The 16,531-nt window shown below is 31.6% G+C and overlaps 2 protein-coding genes and 1 long non-coding RNA gene across 4 annotated transcripts; 2 read left to right on the forward strand and 1 right to left on the reverse strand.

The window, feature by feature from the left end:
* Nucleotides 1-2,256: 2,256 nt before the first annotated feature.
* LOC125061919 (SAGA-associated factor 29) lies at nt 2,257-9,487 on the reverse strand. The gene is made up of 7 exons (XM_047667562.1): nt 9,410-9,487; nt 9,107-9,224; nt 8,314-8,457; nt 7,606-7,731; nt 6,479-6,703; nt 5,840-6,097; nt 2,257-3,089 (listed from the first exon to the last, which is right to left on the reverse strand). The coding sequence occupies exons 2-7, from the start codon at nt 9,143-9,145 to the stop codon at nt 2,997-2,999; spliced, it is 885 nt and encodes a 294-aa protein (XP_047523518.1). The 5' UTR covers nt 9,146-9,224; nt 9,410-9,487; the 3' UTR covers nt 2,257-2,996.
* LOC125061930 lies at nt 3,157-4,527 on the forward strand. Its single transcript, XR_007119113.1, has 2 exons — nt 3,157-4,265; nt 4,386-4,527. It is a non-coding gene; the product is annotated as an uncharacterized LOC125061930 (long non-coding RNA).
* Nucleotides 9,488-11,057: 1,570 nt separating the features above from the next.
* Nucleotides 11,058-14,858, forward strand: LOC125059100 (polyadenylate-binding protein 2). 2 transcript variants are annotated; one of them, XM_047663314.1, is made up of 6 exons: nt 11,058-11,475; nt 12,069-12,216; nt 12,291-12,423; nt 12,565-12,694; nt 12,848-12,987; nt 14,491-14,858. In XM_047663314.1, exons 1-6 carry the CDS (start codon nt 11,386-11,388, stop codon nt 14,525-14,527), a joined length of 678 nt encoding a protein of 225 aa, XP_047519270.1. In that variant the 5' UTR covers nt 11,058-11,385; the 3' UTR covers nt 14,528-14,858. The 2 variants fall into 2 exon arrangements, with proteins under 2 accessions (XP_047519270.1, XP_047519279.1); XM_047663323.1 differs by lacking the exon at nt 11,058-11,475 and adding an exon at nt 11,592-11,839.
* Nucleotides 14,859-16,531: the final 1,673 nt, after the last annotated feature.

Here is a 16,531-nt window from a genome sequence, read left to right on the forward strand (position 1 = left end):
GAGTGATTATTATAGTCAATAAATTTCAGTTTACATTTGAAAAATTAAATAAATAAATATTTATTATTATTCTCTTACATTAAGTGTAACATAAATTCTATTATTATTCGAATGTTGTTTTTAAATTATGTCCAATGCCGTAGCATCTTCGGTGGGCAACTTCATTCTGTTAATTTTGTGTCACGGTGCGCGCGCAGCGTAAAATTTCACTCATCAATTTTTCATAACGCGCCTAAAGAAGTATAACTTCAAAAAGTATGATAATGTTAGTCAATAGATAACTAAACATGTATGTACATACATATACTTGGACACTGACATACGGGAATCATACTAGCTGTGTCTGGAATTTGAGAAACCGTTCGACTCTATACGCCCAGCAAAATATCGTTGAAAAATTACGTAATATTCGTAAAACAATGGAATATAAAAATGAAGTATATTGATCTCATTTATTTATGTCGAGCGTGAGTATTAAGTATGCCATATTTAAACGTTGCTCACAAGACCATCGCACACATGTTTTTAAATATATCATTATTTGTAAAAAGGTTTTAAAAATAAAAACATAAAATCTACCCGAAAAATTCGCTATGACCCGCCCTTTACGCACACTTCAAAACAATATTGCGCGTAGTATAACTAATCGAAATTTACGCCTTTTGAAATTTCCGGCTTAATCGAGTGTATTTTTAACAACGCGTCGAGTAATTCCATGTGTGCGTTGGGTTTAATGTATTTTAAGGCTTTTCCACTGAAGGAAAATATTAGTTAAATATTGAAACGTGTAAACAAAATCATTTTAAAATAAGTTTATTGTGACTATTATTGTAACTCATTAATCACAAGTTTCTTTTAGGTATGTCTACCTATTTTTAAGTTCCTTTCGACTGAATGGTGTTAATCAGTCTTTTATTTGCTTCCATCTAATTATATTTGTATGTAGTATGTAAGTTGATCATTGACACAGATTTAAATCAATTACGGAAATTCCAAATTTAAAATGTATATTTCGGATTTACCATTTATTTATAAGGTCTTAAAATAAAGTGTAAAGTTATTAGCTGTGTCTTATTGTCAAAACCCCGAACCCAGTTACTTATAGAATTGTTCTTAATTAAAAAAAAATAATAATTTAATTTATATATTTGCTCAACAGTATTCCTACTCACTAAACAATATCTAAACAATTACATTGTACACAAAAGCTAAAAACGGAATACAATATAGATCATTATAATATTATATATTTAATATAAAGGACGAATAACAAAGCCTTTATTAATAAAAGATGCCAGAGTTTTTTGAATTATTTTTTAATAATTTTTAGTTACATTTAATATATCTATTTGCTGGTATTTTGTGTTTTAAAGAAGGTATACGATACATGACTGAGTTACGTAAATAATTTGTATTAGACAGTGAAATGAAATAGTTTAAAAGAAATATTTTTTAAGTCAAATGTTTAACCTTTATTTCTGCCAAATAATGACCATTGTACGAATGGCATAAGCATAAGCCAGCCAGTTCATTAAATGTAGGCTAGGCTGTTAATTGAACGGCTAGTTAAGCTAGTTGTCCTCGACAGATATATTGTTTGCGCAATAAACATATTTTTTTTTTATCTCTATTCCGCAAGCAATGAAATGAAATAAGGAGAACTAGATTTTATACTTAAAACTCATGATTTAAAGAAAAGCTAAACATGTACTACTTAAAGTTACTATTTCTATAAGGCAAGAAAAAGTTATTGAGCTAAATTTGCACGACAAGGCGCTAGCCTACTCAGCCTGCCGGTAAAGCCGCTGAGATAAATCCTAAATCTTCTAAAAGTATCAACTAGTTTACAGAAAATATTGATAAGCATTCATCAAATTACTTTTGCACAAATCTTGGTTGTACATTCTAATAGGTACAGATACCAGCAAACATCTTGAACATTAAACAGGGGAGTGGGGAAAACGTCAACTGATTTACCAATTACGCGATCGACACGTCACTCTCCCGCCGCCGCGCACCACCGCTCGCCGCCCAGAGATATCTAAAAATCGCTTCTGCGCAGTCAAGGATATTCATGATGTTTGCCGGTATCTGTAGCTGATTAACTATTTCCACTTGAGCACTGACAGTTCAAAAAAACATGAGAAAAACGATTTCAAGGCATTTGAAACAGAATTCAGTTCTAGAACACGAGTCTAATATAGTATTTTTACATGTTGATTAATTATGGAAATCAGAAATAAAAATTCAATATACATATTTCATAGGTTTTATTCACATAATCTAAATACGACAAAACGTACTTTTCTTATAGTAACTTCTACTTGTCATTAATTAACTTACATTTGACGCAACCTGCAAAAATAATTTGCAAATATAATTGCTATGTTATCGAGAAGATTTAGGATAAAATACATCTTAATTATTAATGTATATAACTACATTAATCAGATTATAATTGAGTTAATAACATATTTGGGAATATTCACAATCTTAACTAAATATATATAATTCATATTGACGCAACTCACACATTGAAGTCTATACAATTTTATAATTATAAAACTAAGACGTGGAAATGATCCATGAGTATGCTTTTTAAAGCACAAATATGTTTTTAGTTTTCATGGATATTCGTAAAAATCAAAACATAAGATCTCCTTAGTATTAGGATTTGCGCGTAACTAACTTAAAATTATGAATACACCTTTATTTACAATTACTAAAACGTATTAGAAATATTTACAAAATCTCAGTTCAGTTCTAGTTATCTCTTCTCCAAGTTTATTAATCAGTCAGTTCTTTTATAGATAAACATCGTCAATCTTAAATAGATAAACTATTCTGAGTTCAGAGTCAATCAATTGTATAAAAATGTGAATGGTGCAAATGGGGGCTGCTTATTCAGAGTCGGTGGGCGTAAGGGTACGTGAGTCGTTGGGAGGCGAAGGGGGCGAGGGCGGTGAAGGGGGAGAAGGGGCAGAGGAGGCGCGGGGTCAGGTGGCTCGGCCTTTGCCCTCCTTGATAGCGATCACGTATCGCTGAGCTACGCGCTCCGGGGGGGAGAATCCATCCGCGTACGACGAATCCTGAAAATGGGCTTTTGTTATACATAACGCACAAGATATATTTATATATAATTTCATTTCACATAATAGTCCAAGAGGTAGTGAACCCTGGGAGTAACGGTCTCCCTGTAAGGTTAGAAATTTGTATACTTACGATTTATGACATGCTAAGAGCAATAGCCATGACCTGGCAGGCGTCAGCCCTGCACGTCATCAGCCCCTTTATTTTTTGGACTGTTAAGTAAATTGAGTTTCAAAACTTGTTTCTGTAAATTTGAAAATTTAATAGGATAAAGTTTATTTATTGTACATCTTAAAAAAAAATTGACAGGCGATTACAATAAGCAGAAGTATATGACAGATCAATTAGAAAACGTACAGTTGATGAGGTAAAATAAACTTTATCCTGTATACTTAAAATTTTTATATGTTTTCAAGTAAACGTCTCAGAGTAAATATGTACAATGCCAGGCGGTTTTGAACAGCATAAGACCTTGACAGGCGTCAGGCGTTAAGGGCGTGCGAGTGAGAGGTGTTGCGTGAATGCCTATAGTGCGAGTGAGACCGTTTATCTAATACGAAGGGACGTATACCTGCTCTCGAGCAACAATGTACAGAGAAGAATTTCGTCAGTTGTGCCAATGATTTTTACTTGTGAAGATGCTTTAAGCTATAACATTTCTTATGTTGAGTGATTTCGAATTTTTTAAAAATCAAACTAAAGTTTGATTTTTTTTAAATTAAATATTATTATCAATTGTGCAGTGATATTGTGTATTGTTGTACTTAATATTAACATTTCAGTAAATAGTGTGCAAGATGAAATTGGAACACGTGGTTTGTGTGATTTGTAACGAAGACACTGACGAAAAAACTGTACGATTTACAGAGACTACGTGGAATAAAAGTAAATCAAAGTAGTAAGCTATGATTCATCGAATTTACCACCCTGCAAACGTGAACTACATCAACAATTATTGAGAACTGCCTACATTACAAATATATAGCGAAATTGTAATTTAAAAGAACCAACAATTCTTACACCTGAAAATAACGGTTGGAACTTAATTGAAAGTCGTTACGAATTTAATTGGTTTGAGGGGAATACGGTTCCATCTTCTATATACGACATACTTTTACAAGGACCTGCTGATACTGCCACAACACAATCGACTGAAACTGAGGAATGCATTTCAGGTAACATACAACTATTTTATTCCGTAACATTTAATACGCAGTCCTATGTAATTGAGCTTGATATTTAATTCTTAACAACCTTATTGATTCATTAAAATATATTTTTTTTACTATTTTCAGATGAGGAAAACATTGTTAAAGAATCAGATGATGATGAAAACAGTGATAGAGAAATTTCGGATGATGCTGAAGAAAATGAATGTTAAAAATAATGTAGATTGCATAAAACCCAATAAAATACATTGCATTTACTGTATGCGTTCATGTAACATTTCTTATTTGCACGCCCTTATATTAGCAGCTGTACCCTCGCCTGTCAAGGTCTTATGCTGTTCAAAACCGCCTGGCATTGTACATATTTACTCTGAGACGTTTACTTGAAAACATATAAAAATTTTAAGTATACAGGATAAAGTTTATTTTACCTCATCAACTGTACGTTTTCTAATTGATCTGTCATATACTTCTGCTTATTGTTCTCGCCTGTCAATTTTTTTTTAAGATGTACAATAAATAAACTTTATCCTATTAAATTTTCAAATTTACAGAAACAAGTTTTGAAACTCAATTTACTTAACAGTCCAAAAAATAAAGGGGCTGATGACGTGCAGGGCTGACGCCTGCCAGGTCATGGCTATTGCTCTTAGCATGTCATAAATCGTAAGTATACAAATTTCTAACCTCACAGGGAGACCGTTACTCCCAGGGTTCACTAGCTCTCCAGCTATAACTTAGCTTTTCGCTGACGACGTTATGTAAATTGTGTAATAATTTCGCGTTTATATATTTCACAAAGTTTATTTATATATAGATTAGACCTTTTCCTTTCCTTTTATAAATAAGCCCGTCTTATTACACTGTTTTTGTGTCGAATACTTTAAGTACCTAATAAGGATAAGATGCAGAAATATCATAATCTTCGACAAAAGCAACTACAGGAAATTAAGACGCCGTTCTTTTTTTTTTTCAAATTATTATAATAACTTAGGAGCGGGACAAAGGTATTTAAAAATATAGTATAAATATAGATCTCATCTTGTTTTTTATGTAAACGTTAAGGCTATATAATAAATGACCGGGTAGTCAATTTATTAGCCGCGGTAGCAAACACCTCAACGTTCTCTCGCCATATACGTTGTTTGCTCTCGATGTACAGAGCCGAACTTGACTTACAGCTCGTGATGTTCAGATAGTTTTTTAGTCATCTCAAAAAAAGCTGACTATATTTTTTGTTAATGGAATCTCGTTGTTGGCCTTAAGGGCCGGAATGGGCGTTTTTCCGCGTCTAGCGCATCGACGTCTCCTACGAGAGTCGGACCTCAGCTTGGGCCGTCTCGGGGTGGTCAATCGCCTGAAAGGCAGGTCGGAAGCTCACTGGAGTGAGCGAAGTACGAAGACTAGTCTAGAAGACATTTATTAACTTTTTCTAATATTTTACAGTGTTTAAAACTTCCCTTCTTTCATTTTTATATGAATCGAGTACATATTTGAGGATTCGCACAGAATTTGTAAAGATATAAACTGAAAATCAAAAAGTCTTAAAAAAATTAGTAAAAACGATAATATCAACAAACCTCAAACAAAACTTCATAAGGATCAGCAGCTGAAGCCGGGAGCCTGTTCACAACAGCCCGGTAAAAACACGTAGTTTGAGGGTAAAGTGCCATAACCACTGCACCCTTGGGGAAAAGCGCGTGCTCATCAGTCCTGGGATCAGCTCTCATCAGGGGTAGGGGCACCACCCGACGTTTACTGAGCACATGACGATTCTTCTGCTCTTCATCAATATCGTCAACTTCATACTTCCCTTGTGCTGGGAGCCAGCTCACCACCTGGCAATTACAAATAGTTTTCACACGAATTTAAAAAACATATATTAAATAATAATTTTACATTTATAATAAAGTGAAAAAAAACTTTTTAAAAAAATATTTACTATGTAAGTAAAGAAACTTTCATTTTCTGTAAATATTTCAATTAGCAAAAATACTGAATTTTTAATCCAAAAATCTATAGTAGTATCACATCCTCGTTAATTTCTTTGTACTATGATTTATTTTACAATGCCTCTTCAACAGGCATACTACATACTAGTAATTTAATTTTCAATGATTAATATTTTTCACATATTTTTGTTCATGTGCATGAATGTAAAATTTGTATTTTTAATCTTTAAGGTTCTTAGGTATATACATTATTTAATAAATAATTGCCTCAGCCAATATCCAATTCTCCTCTTTGTCGGAGACTCGAACTAAAGCTGCAACAGCGTCTCCGGCACGTGCCACGTGACCTCCATCAGCTGGAACAGCCCCGCACAAGGGAGGCGCACGCTCACCCACTCTGCCCACATGCAGGGGCAAAGTTTGCGCTGCGCTTAGCAGCATTTTCATAAGGGCTCCACAACCTATCGTTTCTTTATTACCCGCGTGCCTGGCCTAACGAATAATGTGGATTATTTATTTACACATTATAGCACACAAGAAACAAAACACGGTAGAATACTAAAATCTAAGTGTAAAAGGGAGTGAAGAGTTCTGTTCTGTAAAGCTCGTTAAACGTAAATTAAACAATAAAGCTTTTTATAAATTTGACGAATATTTAAATGATAAATCAATCTAATACAAAAATAAGGGATTGATTTGCTCCACTTCAAACAATTTATATGACTCAAAACTTAGCGATTAAAAAGAGTGATTGCGAATTGGTAGTAAATAAATTTAACTTCTTTTCTGACGTTCATAAGTGTACTTGTTTACCTATATGAATAAAGTTATTTGGAGTTTGAGTTTGTACAAAAAAACAACAAACATAAATGAAGTATAAATCATTCACAAAAATAGTTATGGAAAGAAAATTGTAGCCTTGGTAACAACCACAGTACTAACTTTAATCAACATTTTCTTTCATCTTAGCACAGATGAGGAATCATGGGCACAAATAAATAAATGTCCGACTGAAGAACTTGTATCCATGGTCATTGGTCAAGTAATAAATTAGCTTTAAAAAATGTGTCAAAACATTATTTACTTTATTGAAACCGTAAGTATGTTTATACAAAAGTCTAACCTAAACTATTTTATTACAAATTAAAAAACTTATAGGGCCCTCTAATCTAATGATAGGTTGCTATTATTTCTTATCTTCTATTTTAAGTTGTATTGTATAAGGGTGCATCCACATCTGGAGAATGGGCCGCGAATGTGCAGCTCGCGAGCTGCAGACGCACCCTTAGCCAATTCTGAGATTTTTTTAATAGTATAATTGTGGATAAATATATATAAGCATAAATATAGATTGTATATCACTATATATATATCTCTGCAGCACAATTGTGTACCTGAATTCTTCTTTCATTCTTGATGGCCCGAATTTCATAAATCCTTGATAACGCTGCTCGCAGAACCCTTTCTTCCTGTTCTGCTGCATTCAAACCATTTTTGTATAGGTTCTTTAACTGCATTTGCTGTAACATTTAATATAAGATAGACACAATGTGGAATTTTGGGAATACATGTACCCAAAGTCACTTTGAATATTGTAGCATTCTAATGGTAAATTAAATTTTGTAATTTACCCAGTAAATTTTTGTTTTTATTTGTTACGAACACAAATCACCTTCACCATTACAACATTAGTGATGATATCTTATGTTTAAAATAAATTCCACTTACTAGTAGAGTTATTGAGAAAACAATAGACCACCTTTTTAAGTAGGAAAATGTTTGGAAGATGAAAACATTTAGAAAATAATTTATTATTATTCTTTGAAAGCTAGTTCTCACATTGCCATTTCATTTAAATTATATCCCATTCTTACCTTCAGTAATAGTAATGATACAAGTGTTTTATTTTATGCAACATAGTAAAGGTTGGATAGAAGACTTTTTTCACAAATAGCACATATTAATGGGATTTTATTTCTAGTGGTAAGTAAGGTTAGTCTTTACTGATGCACTGGTTAGTAAATTTATCAACTACCGTACAATACAAGTACCACTGTTCTTGGTTTAAACTACAACGATAATTACAAGTAAGCAAAACATACCTGTTGTGATGAACCAGAATCTTCAGCAGTTGGTGAGTTTTCTGCTGTCTTTTCAGCTCTGAGTATACTCTCAATACATTGTTCGTTACGACCTCTTTCTGCTTCTATATCATATATTAATCTATGCATAGATCTCAGTCTCTCCTAAAAGTAACAAACCATTGTTTATCCACCATATTAAATAATAAATGCATAGTCAATTTAATTTTTAGAGTAAAAACAACAATTACATTTTAGGTAATACTCAAGTAAGTACTCTTTTGATATAAAATTGTCATGTGTTTCATTAGTGGTTTTCCAGGAGCAAAATTAAACTGAATGCATTTTCAACAACAATCATTTCATCTTTTTAAACTTAAAACCTTTAAGTAGCAGTGTTACAATCATAAAGATTTTTGATTATTAACTCTTCGACAAATTAAAAGGTTTAATCACCATGCCTGTTAAGCTTTAAGGAAATTCTTGGTTAAACATCAAATGTATTGTTACGGCTTCCTGTAACCTTCTTTTCATAGTGTAGTCACCATTACCATACCATATATGCATTAACTACATGTTGGCTAAGAATATAGAAATAATTATATATTTAGAAATAATAGAAATAAGAATTTTAAGACTTGTAGTTCAATCTGTTCTAGATTATATTGTATACTTATTATTAATGTGCAAAACAAACAAACTACACTTTACTCACTGTATGAACTTGTGACAGTAAAAATTTATTTGTTGATGATATTATATAAATGTTAATAAATACTTGCTCAATATTATCATAGTTGAAAAAGATGCTTACCTGCACTTGTTGTGCCGCTACATCAGCCGTTAGAGGCATTTTACTGTTCAAGATCTGACAATTCTGATAATTTCCAACTGAGATAAACTACATGCACCCAGCTGATACAAACAAAAACCTAAAAATTACAAATATAAAAACATAAAGTTCGAGTACTCTCTTGACGTTCTTACGATATTTATTTTTGGCATTTTTTTCTTAAATCAATTCAAAACTTCGGAACCGGCTCTCAATAATAATCATTTACAAAAAAGAACACGGCTAATTTGTTAAATAAACACCATGGATATTTCCTCCACTTACAAAGACAGCTGCTCGGAGAACAACTATATCAAGCATAACAAATTACAATGTTCAAAATTTTGTTACTTGAGAGTTGAGATTTGTCATTTGGCATTATTGAATAAAGATTTGAGACAAAATCACTTTTCGACAGGCGTGACGCATTAAACAAATTTGTATGTGAATGACATTAGCACTAGTGATGCCAATTCATAAGGAATGTCTCCTCTAGATCAACTTCAAATTCCCTAAATATGAAGAACCCCTCAAGTTAGTTGTAACCTCGGTTCGAAAGGTAATGTATATAAATATAAATGAATCGCAAAATATAACACTAAGGGCAAAAATCGAAGTTGGTTGGACCAATTCGAGTTATTTATTTTCTGAAAATTGGAATAATATAACAAAGATGGAAAAATTTAGTTTTTATATAGGATAAGCGAACAGTCTCTATGGGGTAAAACAGAAAAATGTTCTATAATATGTTGGTAGCTTCTAAAAGGGAAGGCTATGTAAAAAAAGCGAAACCAAGTTCCCGGAGTCAGATAGTTTCAAATATTAATTAAAAATAGTTATCCCATATTTGGTATATATATTTTGTTTTAGTTTGTTAGTTGGTATAAAGGCTTCATATAAATTGTATAGTATCATCCGTTTTTATATAAAAAATATTAAATAGACATCATGATTCCCCCTACATTTGACAGGAAAACCCCCAAGTTATCATCACTGGGCAGTGGACATTACTCACGCTTTATCACGGGACCATTTTGATAAAAATTCCTTTGGCGATAAAATTTAAAAACAAAAAAAATGTGTTTAATGTTAAAAAAAGTATACGAGTTTTTAATACTCACAAATTATATAGACTAGCGTCTAGTACATACACATAATATGTGTATGCTCATATTAGCTACTTTTGAAGTCTATAATTCGCATCTGAATGGGTGCCTCCACTAGGTAGTAGTATTGACATTAGTCAGTATGTTGTTTTTATCGACGTTGTAGTATTATATCTATAAAAATATGGTACTTACGTTTTTTGATTAGGAGTTAAATATAAATAAAGTACTTTTAAATAAAACAACCAAGCATATTAGACAAATACATTCCTTTTATTTTAATTTATATTGTATTTATGTATGCCTTCTTTTAAATTTTGGTGTTGATATATATGACCAAAAAAATCATAGGATTTAAAAACTTATTTGATGAGCGTTTTTAAATCTTACTAATATGTAAGACATTAGTTGCATAGTTAGTATTCAAGTACGTAAACTGAACTACTAAAAATATAGTGTGCGAGACTGATAATAAATAACTTTTTATAATTTTTTTATGCATTAGGGCAGCCTTTTTGACGTGACAACGTCTAATCGATGAACGTCGGCTGCACGCACAAAAAAGCAAGAAGAAATCGGTTTTACAAAATTTAATCACTACAAAATGTATTTGTATTGTGTTCCTAGGTGTTTTCGAAATTCACATATAGACAAATCCAAAGTTGTTTTACTTATGTATCTATTGCATGACACTCAGTCTAGAACAGATTTTGTTCTATGGATTCAACTTAGAATTCAAGTCCAAAAAAAAAAAAAAAGAATTCAAGTAGAGTCAATTGCCAAACCACTTCTGTGATATGTCATAGATCAATGACAATTTTTGTTTTGGCGTTTAATAAAAATATAAACTAAAATCCACAAATATTACATTAATAACATAATGTTTGTTAAAGTTTTTAAAATAAAATAAACCTTTTAAATTTTGAAAATAAAAGTACAAGTATATTTTTGAGTAAATAATTAGGTCAGTCGATTAAAAAGTTTTGCCAATTTGGTTACCGGTACGTCAGAAGATATTCATTCGAGAAGTTAAATTGAAAACAAACTTGTTTATGAGTAAATAACAATATCAATTTTAAAAGTGAAATACGTGTTCTATTAAGTGTTTCAGTTACTTGTGTTTATAAGTTTATTATTCGAAGTTCTAAGTGAAATATGGCAGAACACGATTATTTAGATTCAATGGAGAACAATCACTTAGATGGAGCCAACGGTTCTCTTAACATGACCGATAATAGTTCGGGTGTAAGTATGATATAAATTATAAATTATATCCAGAAGTTTGCAACTTATTTAAGTAGAAGCGGTAAAAATCAAAACCTAGGATACCTATAGTTTTTGACATAATAAAAATAACACGCAGACGCGATGCTATCTATGGGAAACCAAACAGACGCGCTGTAAAGGCGTAGTCTATATTTAACGAATTTTATTGCATTTCTAATTAAAAGTGCAGTATGTAATATGTCTTAAATATCACCTATCATTTGTGTTCAATGTAATGGATGGCAACATATTGGAACTCTGGGTAAAGCTCAAATATTTGAGTAATTTGGCTCAAGTAAACCTTAATTGGTAATTATTATCCTTCATTATGAGGCCTAATAAGGTAATTGATTTGTTCTAATGGTGTAATCAATAATTATAGGAATATATATAATAGACTATAATAAATACAATGACTTGCTTTCTAATTAAGGAGACCATAGCTGTGTGTTATAAGGGTATGACTACCCTAGTCATATTATATTGAAAGTGATAAGATTGTAAATATGTATTTAATGTATTAATTTGTTTGTGTAAGATAATGTTTTTTAATACTGTGTTTTATTATTAAGGGAGGTGATGAGGCATCAGGTACAGGTTTACCTGACATAGCAGCTATCAAAGCCCGAGTGCAGGAGATGGAAGAGGAAGCAGAAAAATTAAAACAGATGCAAACTGAAGTCGATAAACAGATGAGTATGGGAAGCCCCCCTGGAATTAGTATGTACAAATCATTTTTAACTAATAATTAAATTTATAAGTATATATTTTACATTTATTCTTCTGTTTAATAGCAAGCCCATTGAATATGTCATTGGAAGAGAAAATAGAAGCCGACAATAGGTCAGTGTATGTTGGTAATGTGGATTATGGAGCAACAGCTGAGGAGTTGGAACAGCATTTTCATGGTTGTGGGTCCATTAATAGGTAAACAATTATTTTAATAGAAACTTGATTATCTTTGTATACAATCTATGTTAAGTGTTTAATTTAGTAACAGAAAAATATGGTTACATTATTAAATTTTTAACTTCAATGCCTCATTTTCTCAATCCTTGCTTCTTACAGGGTTACTATTTTATGTAATAAATTTGATGGTCACCCCAAAGGCTTTGCTTATATTGAATTTGGAGACAAAGACAGTGTACAAACTGCAATGGCTATGGATGAATCATTATTTAGAGGCAGACAAATTAAGGTAAGCAATTCATTAAACATATGTTGTTTGACCTTAGTTAAATAATGTAAAACGTGTTTGTATTTTCATTTATTCATCTTAACTGAGTGTGTAAGGGCTGACAGTAATAAATGTTTAATATATGTTCTATGTCATTTGATAACAATATTCCAGGTGATGCCAAAGCGCACAAATAAGCCAGGGCTGTCCTCAACCAACCGGCCACCGAGAGGGGCGCGCGGGCGAGGCCGCTCCTACCGCGGCGGCTACTCGCCCTACTACGCCAGCCTCAGACCCGCGATCCGCCGCGGCAGGTACAATCCGTATTGATAAGATATATGTTTATATCAATGTTGTGAGGTTTTGTTAATTGAATTAATAAGTCTTTAGTTAGATCAGGATAATTGCAACAAGCCTAAAAGTTACATAATTAAGATAATATTTGTTTATTATTCAAAATAAGATTTAATTCAGAAGCTGTTGCAAGATAATAAACATTTTCTTAATGCTGTATTTGTCTAGAATCTACTTGATTTTGATTTTATTTGTCATACATGTAATTGCAGAGATACTGAACTAAACCTTTTCCTTGAAGTATTAAGTTTACTAGATAAACCAAATCAAATTCTTAAGTTTTTTATTTCCATTTATTTATATCATGCAACAGTAATAAGTTATTACAATAATAAGTAAAATTTATAACTTATTACTTTTGATAAATTATACTTAGCACTTAATTGTTAGGGAGATCCATGTGAGCTTATTTGGTTGTTATGTAGCTATTGTTGTTATAATATTGATATAAACATGTACTCTTGCGCCGTACCTTTTCGTATTACATTGCAAAACAATTTTCTATTTAAATTAAGTTCATATTTCATTAAAAAATTGTTTCGCAATTGGAATTTTCGGTTTTCGTCTTGAGGTATATCCCGGTGTAGTGCTTGTTGAGTATATTAGCAATGTTTCAATTTTTTTTTTATCAGTCATGTATCTAGTATGCAAATTGCATGAAAATTTGTTTGGAGCTTAGTCTTGTTTGAAATGTTAAATGAGGAATATATTTATACAAAATAAATTTTATGACAATATATAATATGTATTTTAATAATGCATCCTTCCCTCTTGTGCATGAGGTTAAGAATAGTAAGGAGAGGTTAAGGTTAAGGTCTACCATAAGGACATGCTTAAAAAATTAAGTTCAAGACTCTACTTTACATTTTCTATAAAACCTTATGTATGTCAGGTATATTGTTCTTATTAAAAGTGTTTAATGATTGGCTTTATTGATTTCACAACAACAGTTCTTGTTGAATGTATGAATTTACATCAAAATCTTATCCAAAAAAATATTATTGTTCCATATTTTAATTTGTAAGTTCTTATAACAGGGTTCATATGGTCAAAGAATAAAAAACATTGCAGGGAATTTAGTGAAAAACATTGATGTATATAATAAGTTTATGTATTGTAGAATAGAATACTTGTAGTGTGTCTAGTTACTTATTTTTCTTGCTCTGTAATATGTTGGCACTTATGTTCTGGCTTCACAAAAAATTTGGTCTGCACTATTTATTTAAAGTTCTTATTTGTGCATGATTATTTCAATTGTATAATTTAATTAAAGGGTATTTGACCTCAGAGAAATATAGATTTTGATAATCGCTAGAGGATTGGTACAAAATTAAAGAAAGTAGGAACACAAAACTTATTTGTCAAGAACTACCTATAACAAAATAGATGGTATGCAAAAATGTCCAAAGTCAAGTACCCTAATTGCGAAAAATAAGCTTACTAATTATGTGGCTTGTTCGCAGGGGTATAAGGCGGGGATCATACTACAATCCGTACTGAGTATGGTAGAGGGGCATCCGCCCCCGCCAATTAGTGATAAGTTAGAGGACCTTGTCCGGTTAAGTTAACAGTGGTTTAGTGAGTGTACTATGAACTGTTATTTTAATTTCTCAAAGGGTTTCAATAAATCCACTAATTTTTATTTTAAAAGGTTACACTATATTATTATCATACCTTCATCTATTTTTGAATTTAAATGCAGAGTCAACATGAAGATCAATAGTAGCTTTAGCTTTAATGAGGTAATGTTTTGTATTTATTTATATTTGAGAATGTGAATGTGAAAAATCATAGTAACAATTTACAATCAGTGTAATTATTGCTTTTTTTTTTTAATTTGAACACACTGTCGGATTTCTATTCTAATTCAAACAAGTAGTAATTTTCACCGATTTGTATTATGGATAATGTGAACATACATAGATATTGTGTACCTGCAATCAGCGAGACACTTAACATGTTTGAATAATAGTTGCAATAAAAATTTGAGGAAGCAATTTGAGATAATGAAATTAGAATAAGGAAGGATGCATTTGATAGCAGAACCCAATATTAGCGTACTATTTAATATATCACTATCACTTTTTAAGAAATTAATTATTTACACAACAACAACAAATAAACAAATTTTACCCTACTGATTGAAACTGACAAATCAATTTTTTAATATGGTAAAAGTGTCATGAATATTTTTTTCATTTCAATTTTTCTGTGACGATTTAAACCACCTTACACACTTTGTAATAGTTAAGTTTTTGTGCACAGTATTTTGTAAGTTTTATCTGTAATGTTCTGAAAATAAAAATGATACATGGTATCATCACATTTTAAACATATTGGACTTTATGTATATTTAGGAGCATATTTTTAGTTATTAAAAATATGAATGCCATAATTTTATCATGCTACCAAGTTCGGTCTTGATATGGCAAAAACAAAGAAACTTTGGTGAGATACTGACAAAGTAGCCTCATTGTGAGGGTAGATTTAATTGTATATATTTTTTTCTCCATGGCATATTTTTTGTATAACTGATGCAATGACATAATTTAAATTGATTTGTGAAAAATAGTTACTGAATTATATTACAAAGACAATTGAAAAAAAATGTCATAACTTTAAGTAACTGATGTGTTGTTTTTTTTACCCTTACTCAATCATTACATCTAATATTACTTGTTAAGTACATAACAAGTAATATTAGAAGATACTATTCAGAATGTTTGACATTTAGAAAATTTCGCGCGTATTTTTAATAGAATCTGCTATCTGATGTAACTGTCACAGCCAAGTGCGAACTGCTAAACGTGATAAGTAGTAAGTACGATTATTATTGGTGCCGGTGCCCGGTTACGTAACTATTTCCCTACACTGCACTGCTGTGCACTAAGAAGTATAATTGTGTCTATGTGTGTTCGTTCAACTTCAAAAGATGTATACTGACAAAAATCATAATTTCTACTCATTAATTTGCATTAATCAATTTATAAGTTACTGATGATAATATGTTTAGTTAATGTCTGTTATTTGAACCAAATATGATATAAAGATCACACACCACTTAATATAATTTCGGGATCCTCTCTGAATAAATTTAGTACAACTATTAATTTAGTACTTGCTGTAAGTTGTAACAACAAATATTTTTTTTATGGCTCTGGCACGATTTGTGCAAATTCGTGCTTGTCTTTAGAAATTCGACCGTGTCCTCCATGTACGGTTTTAGGCACTCGCCCGGTACCGCACCACCCTCCCAAAGGCCGAGAATTAAATTAAAACTTGCCCTCGAACCCGGTACCCTTCACCTAGCTGTCACTTAATAAGACCGCTAGGCTATGAGGCCCCCAAATAAATATTTGCTGAAGTCAAACGACTACTGCATTTAATTATAATCTGTCTGGTCTATAACTAATCCTCAGGAATTCCTAATTATCAGGAATCCCGGTTGGCAGTTGCATCTGAACTCTGAAGTCTAAGGCCTAAGGATTTAAAAGTGCAAACCGT

Source organism: Pieris napi, chromosome 2 (genome assembly GCF_905475465.1).
Source record: "Pieris napi chromosome 2, ilPieNapi1.2, whole genome shotgun sequence".
NCBI classification, from domain to species: Eukaryota; Metazoa; Arthropoda; class Insecta; order Lepidoptera; family Pieridae; genus Pieris; species Pieris napi.

Excerpts from the sequence above, each read along its gene's own strand:
- LOC125061919 (XM_047667562.1), bottom strand. The coding sequence starts at position 9,145 with ATGCCTCTAACGGCTGATGTAGCGGCACAACAAGTGCAG. Across the intron at positions 7,732-8,313 it reads ATTCTGGTTCATCACAACAG|CAAATGCAGTTAAAGAACCT; the intron begins GTATGTTTTGCT and ends TAAATGTTACAG. Across the intron at positions 6,704-7,605 it reads AGAATGAAAGAAGAATTCAG|GCCAGGCACGCGGGTAATAA; the intron begins GTACACAATTGT and ends ATTATTCGTTAG.
- LOC125059100 (XM_047663314.1), top strand. The coding sequence starts at position 11,386 with ATGGCAGAACACGATTATTTAGATTCAATGGAGAACAATCACTTAGAT. Across the intron at positions 12,424-12,564 it reads GGTTGTGGGTCCATTAATAG|GGTTACTATTTTATGTAATA; the intron begins GTAAACAATTAT and ends TGCTTCTTACAG. Across the intron at positions 12,695-12,847 it reads TTAGAGGCAGACAAATTAAG|GTGATGCCAAAGCGCACAAA; the intron begins GTAAGCAATTCA and ends ACAATATTCCAG.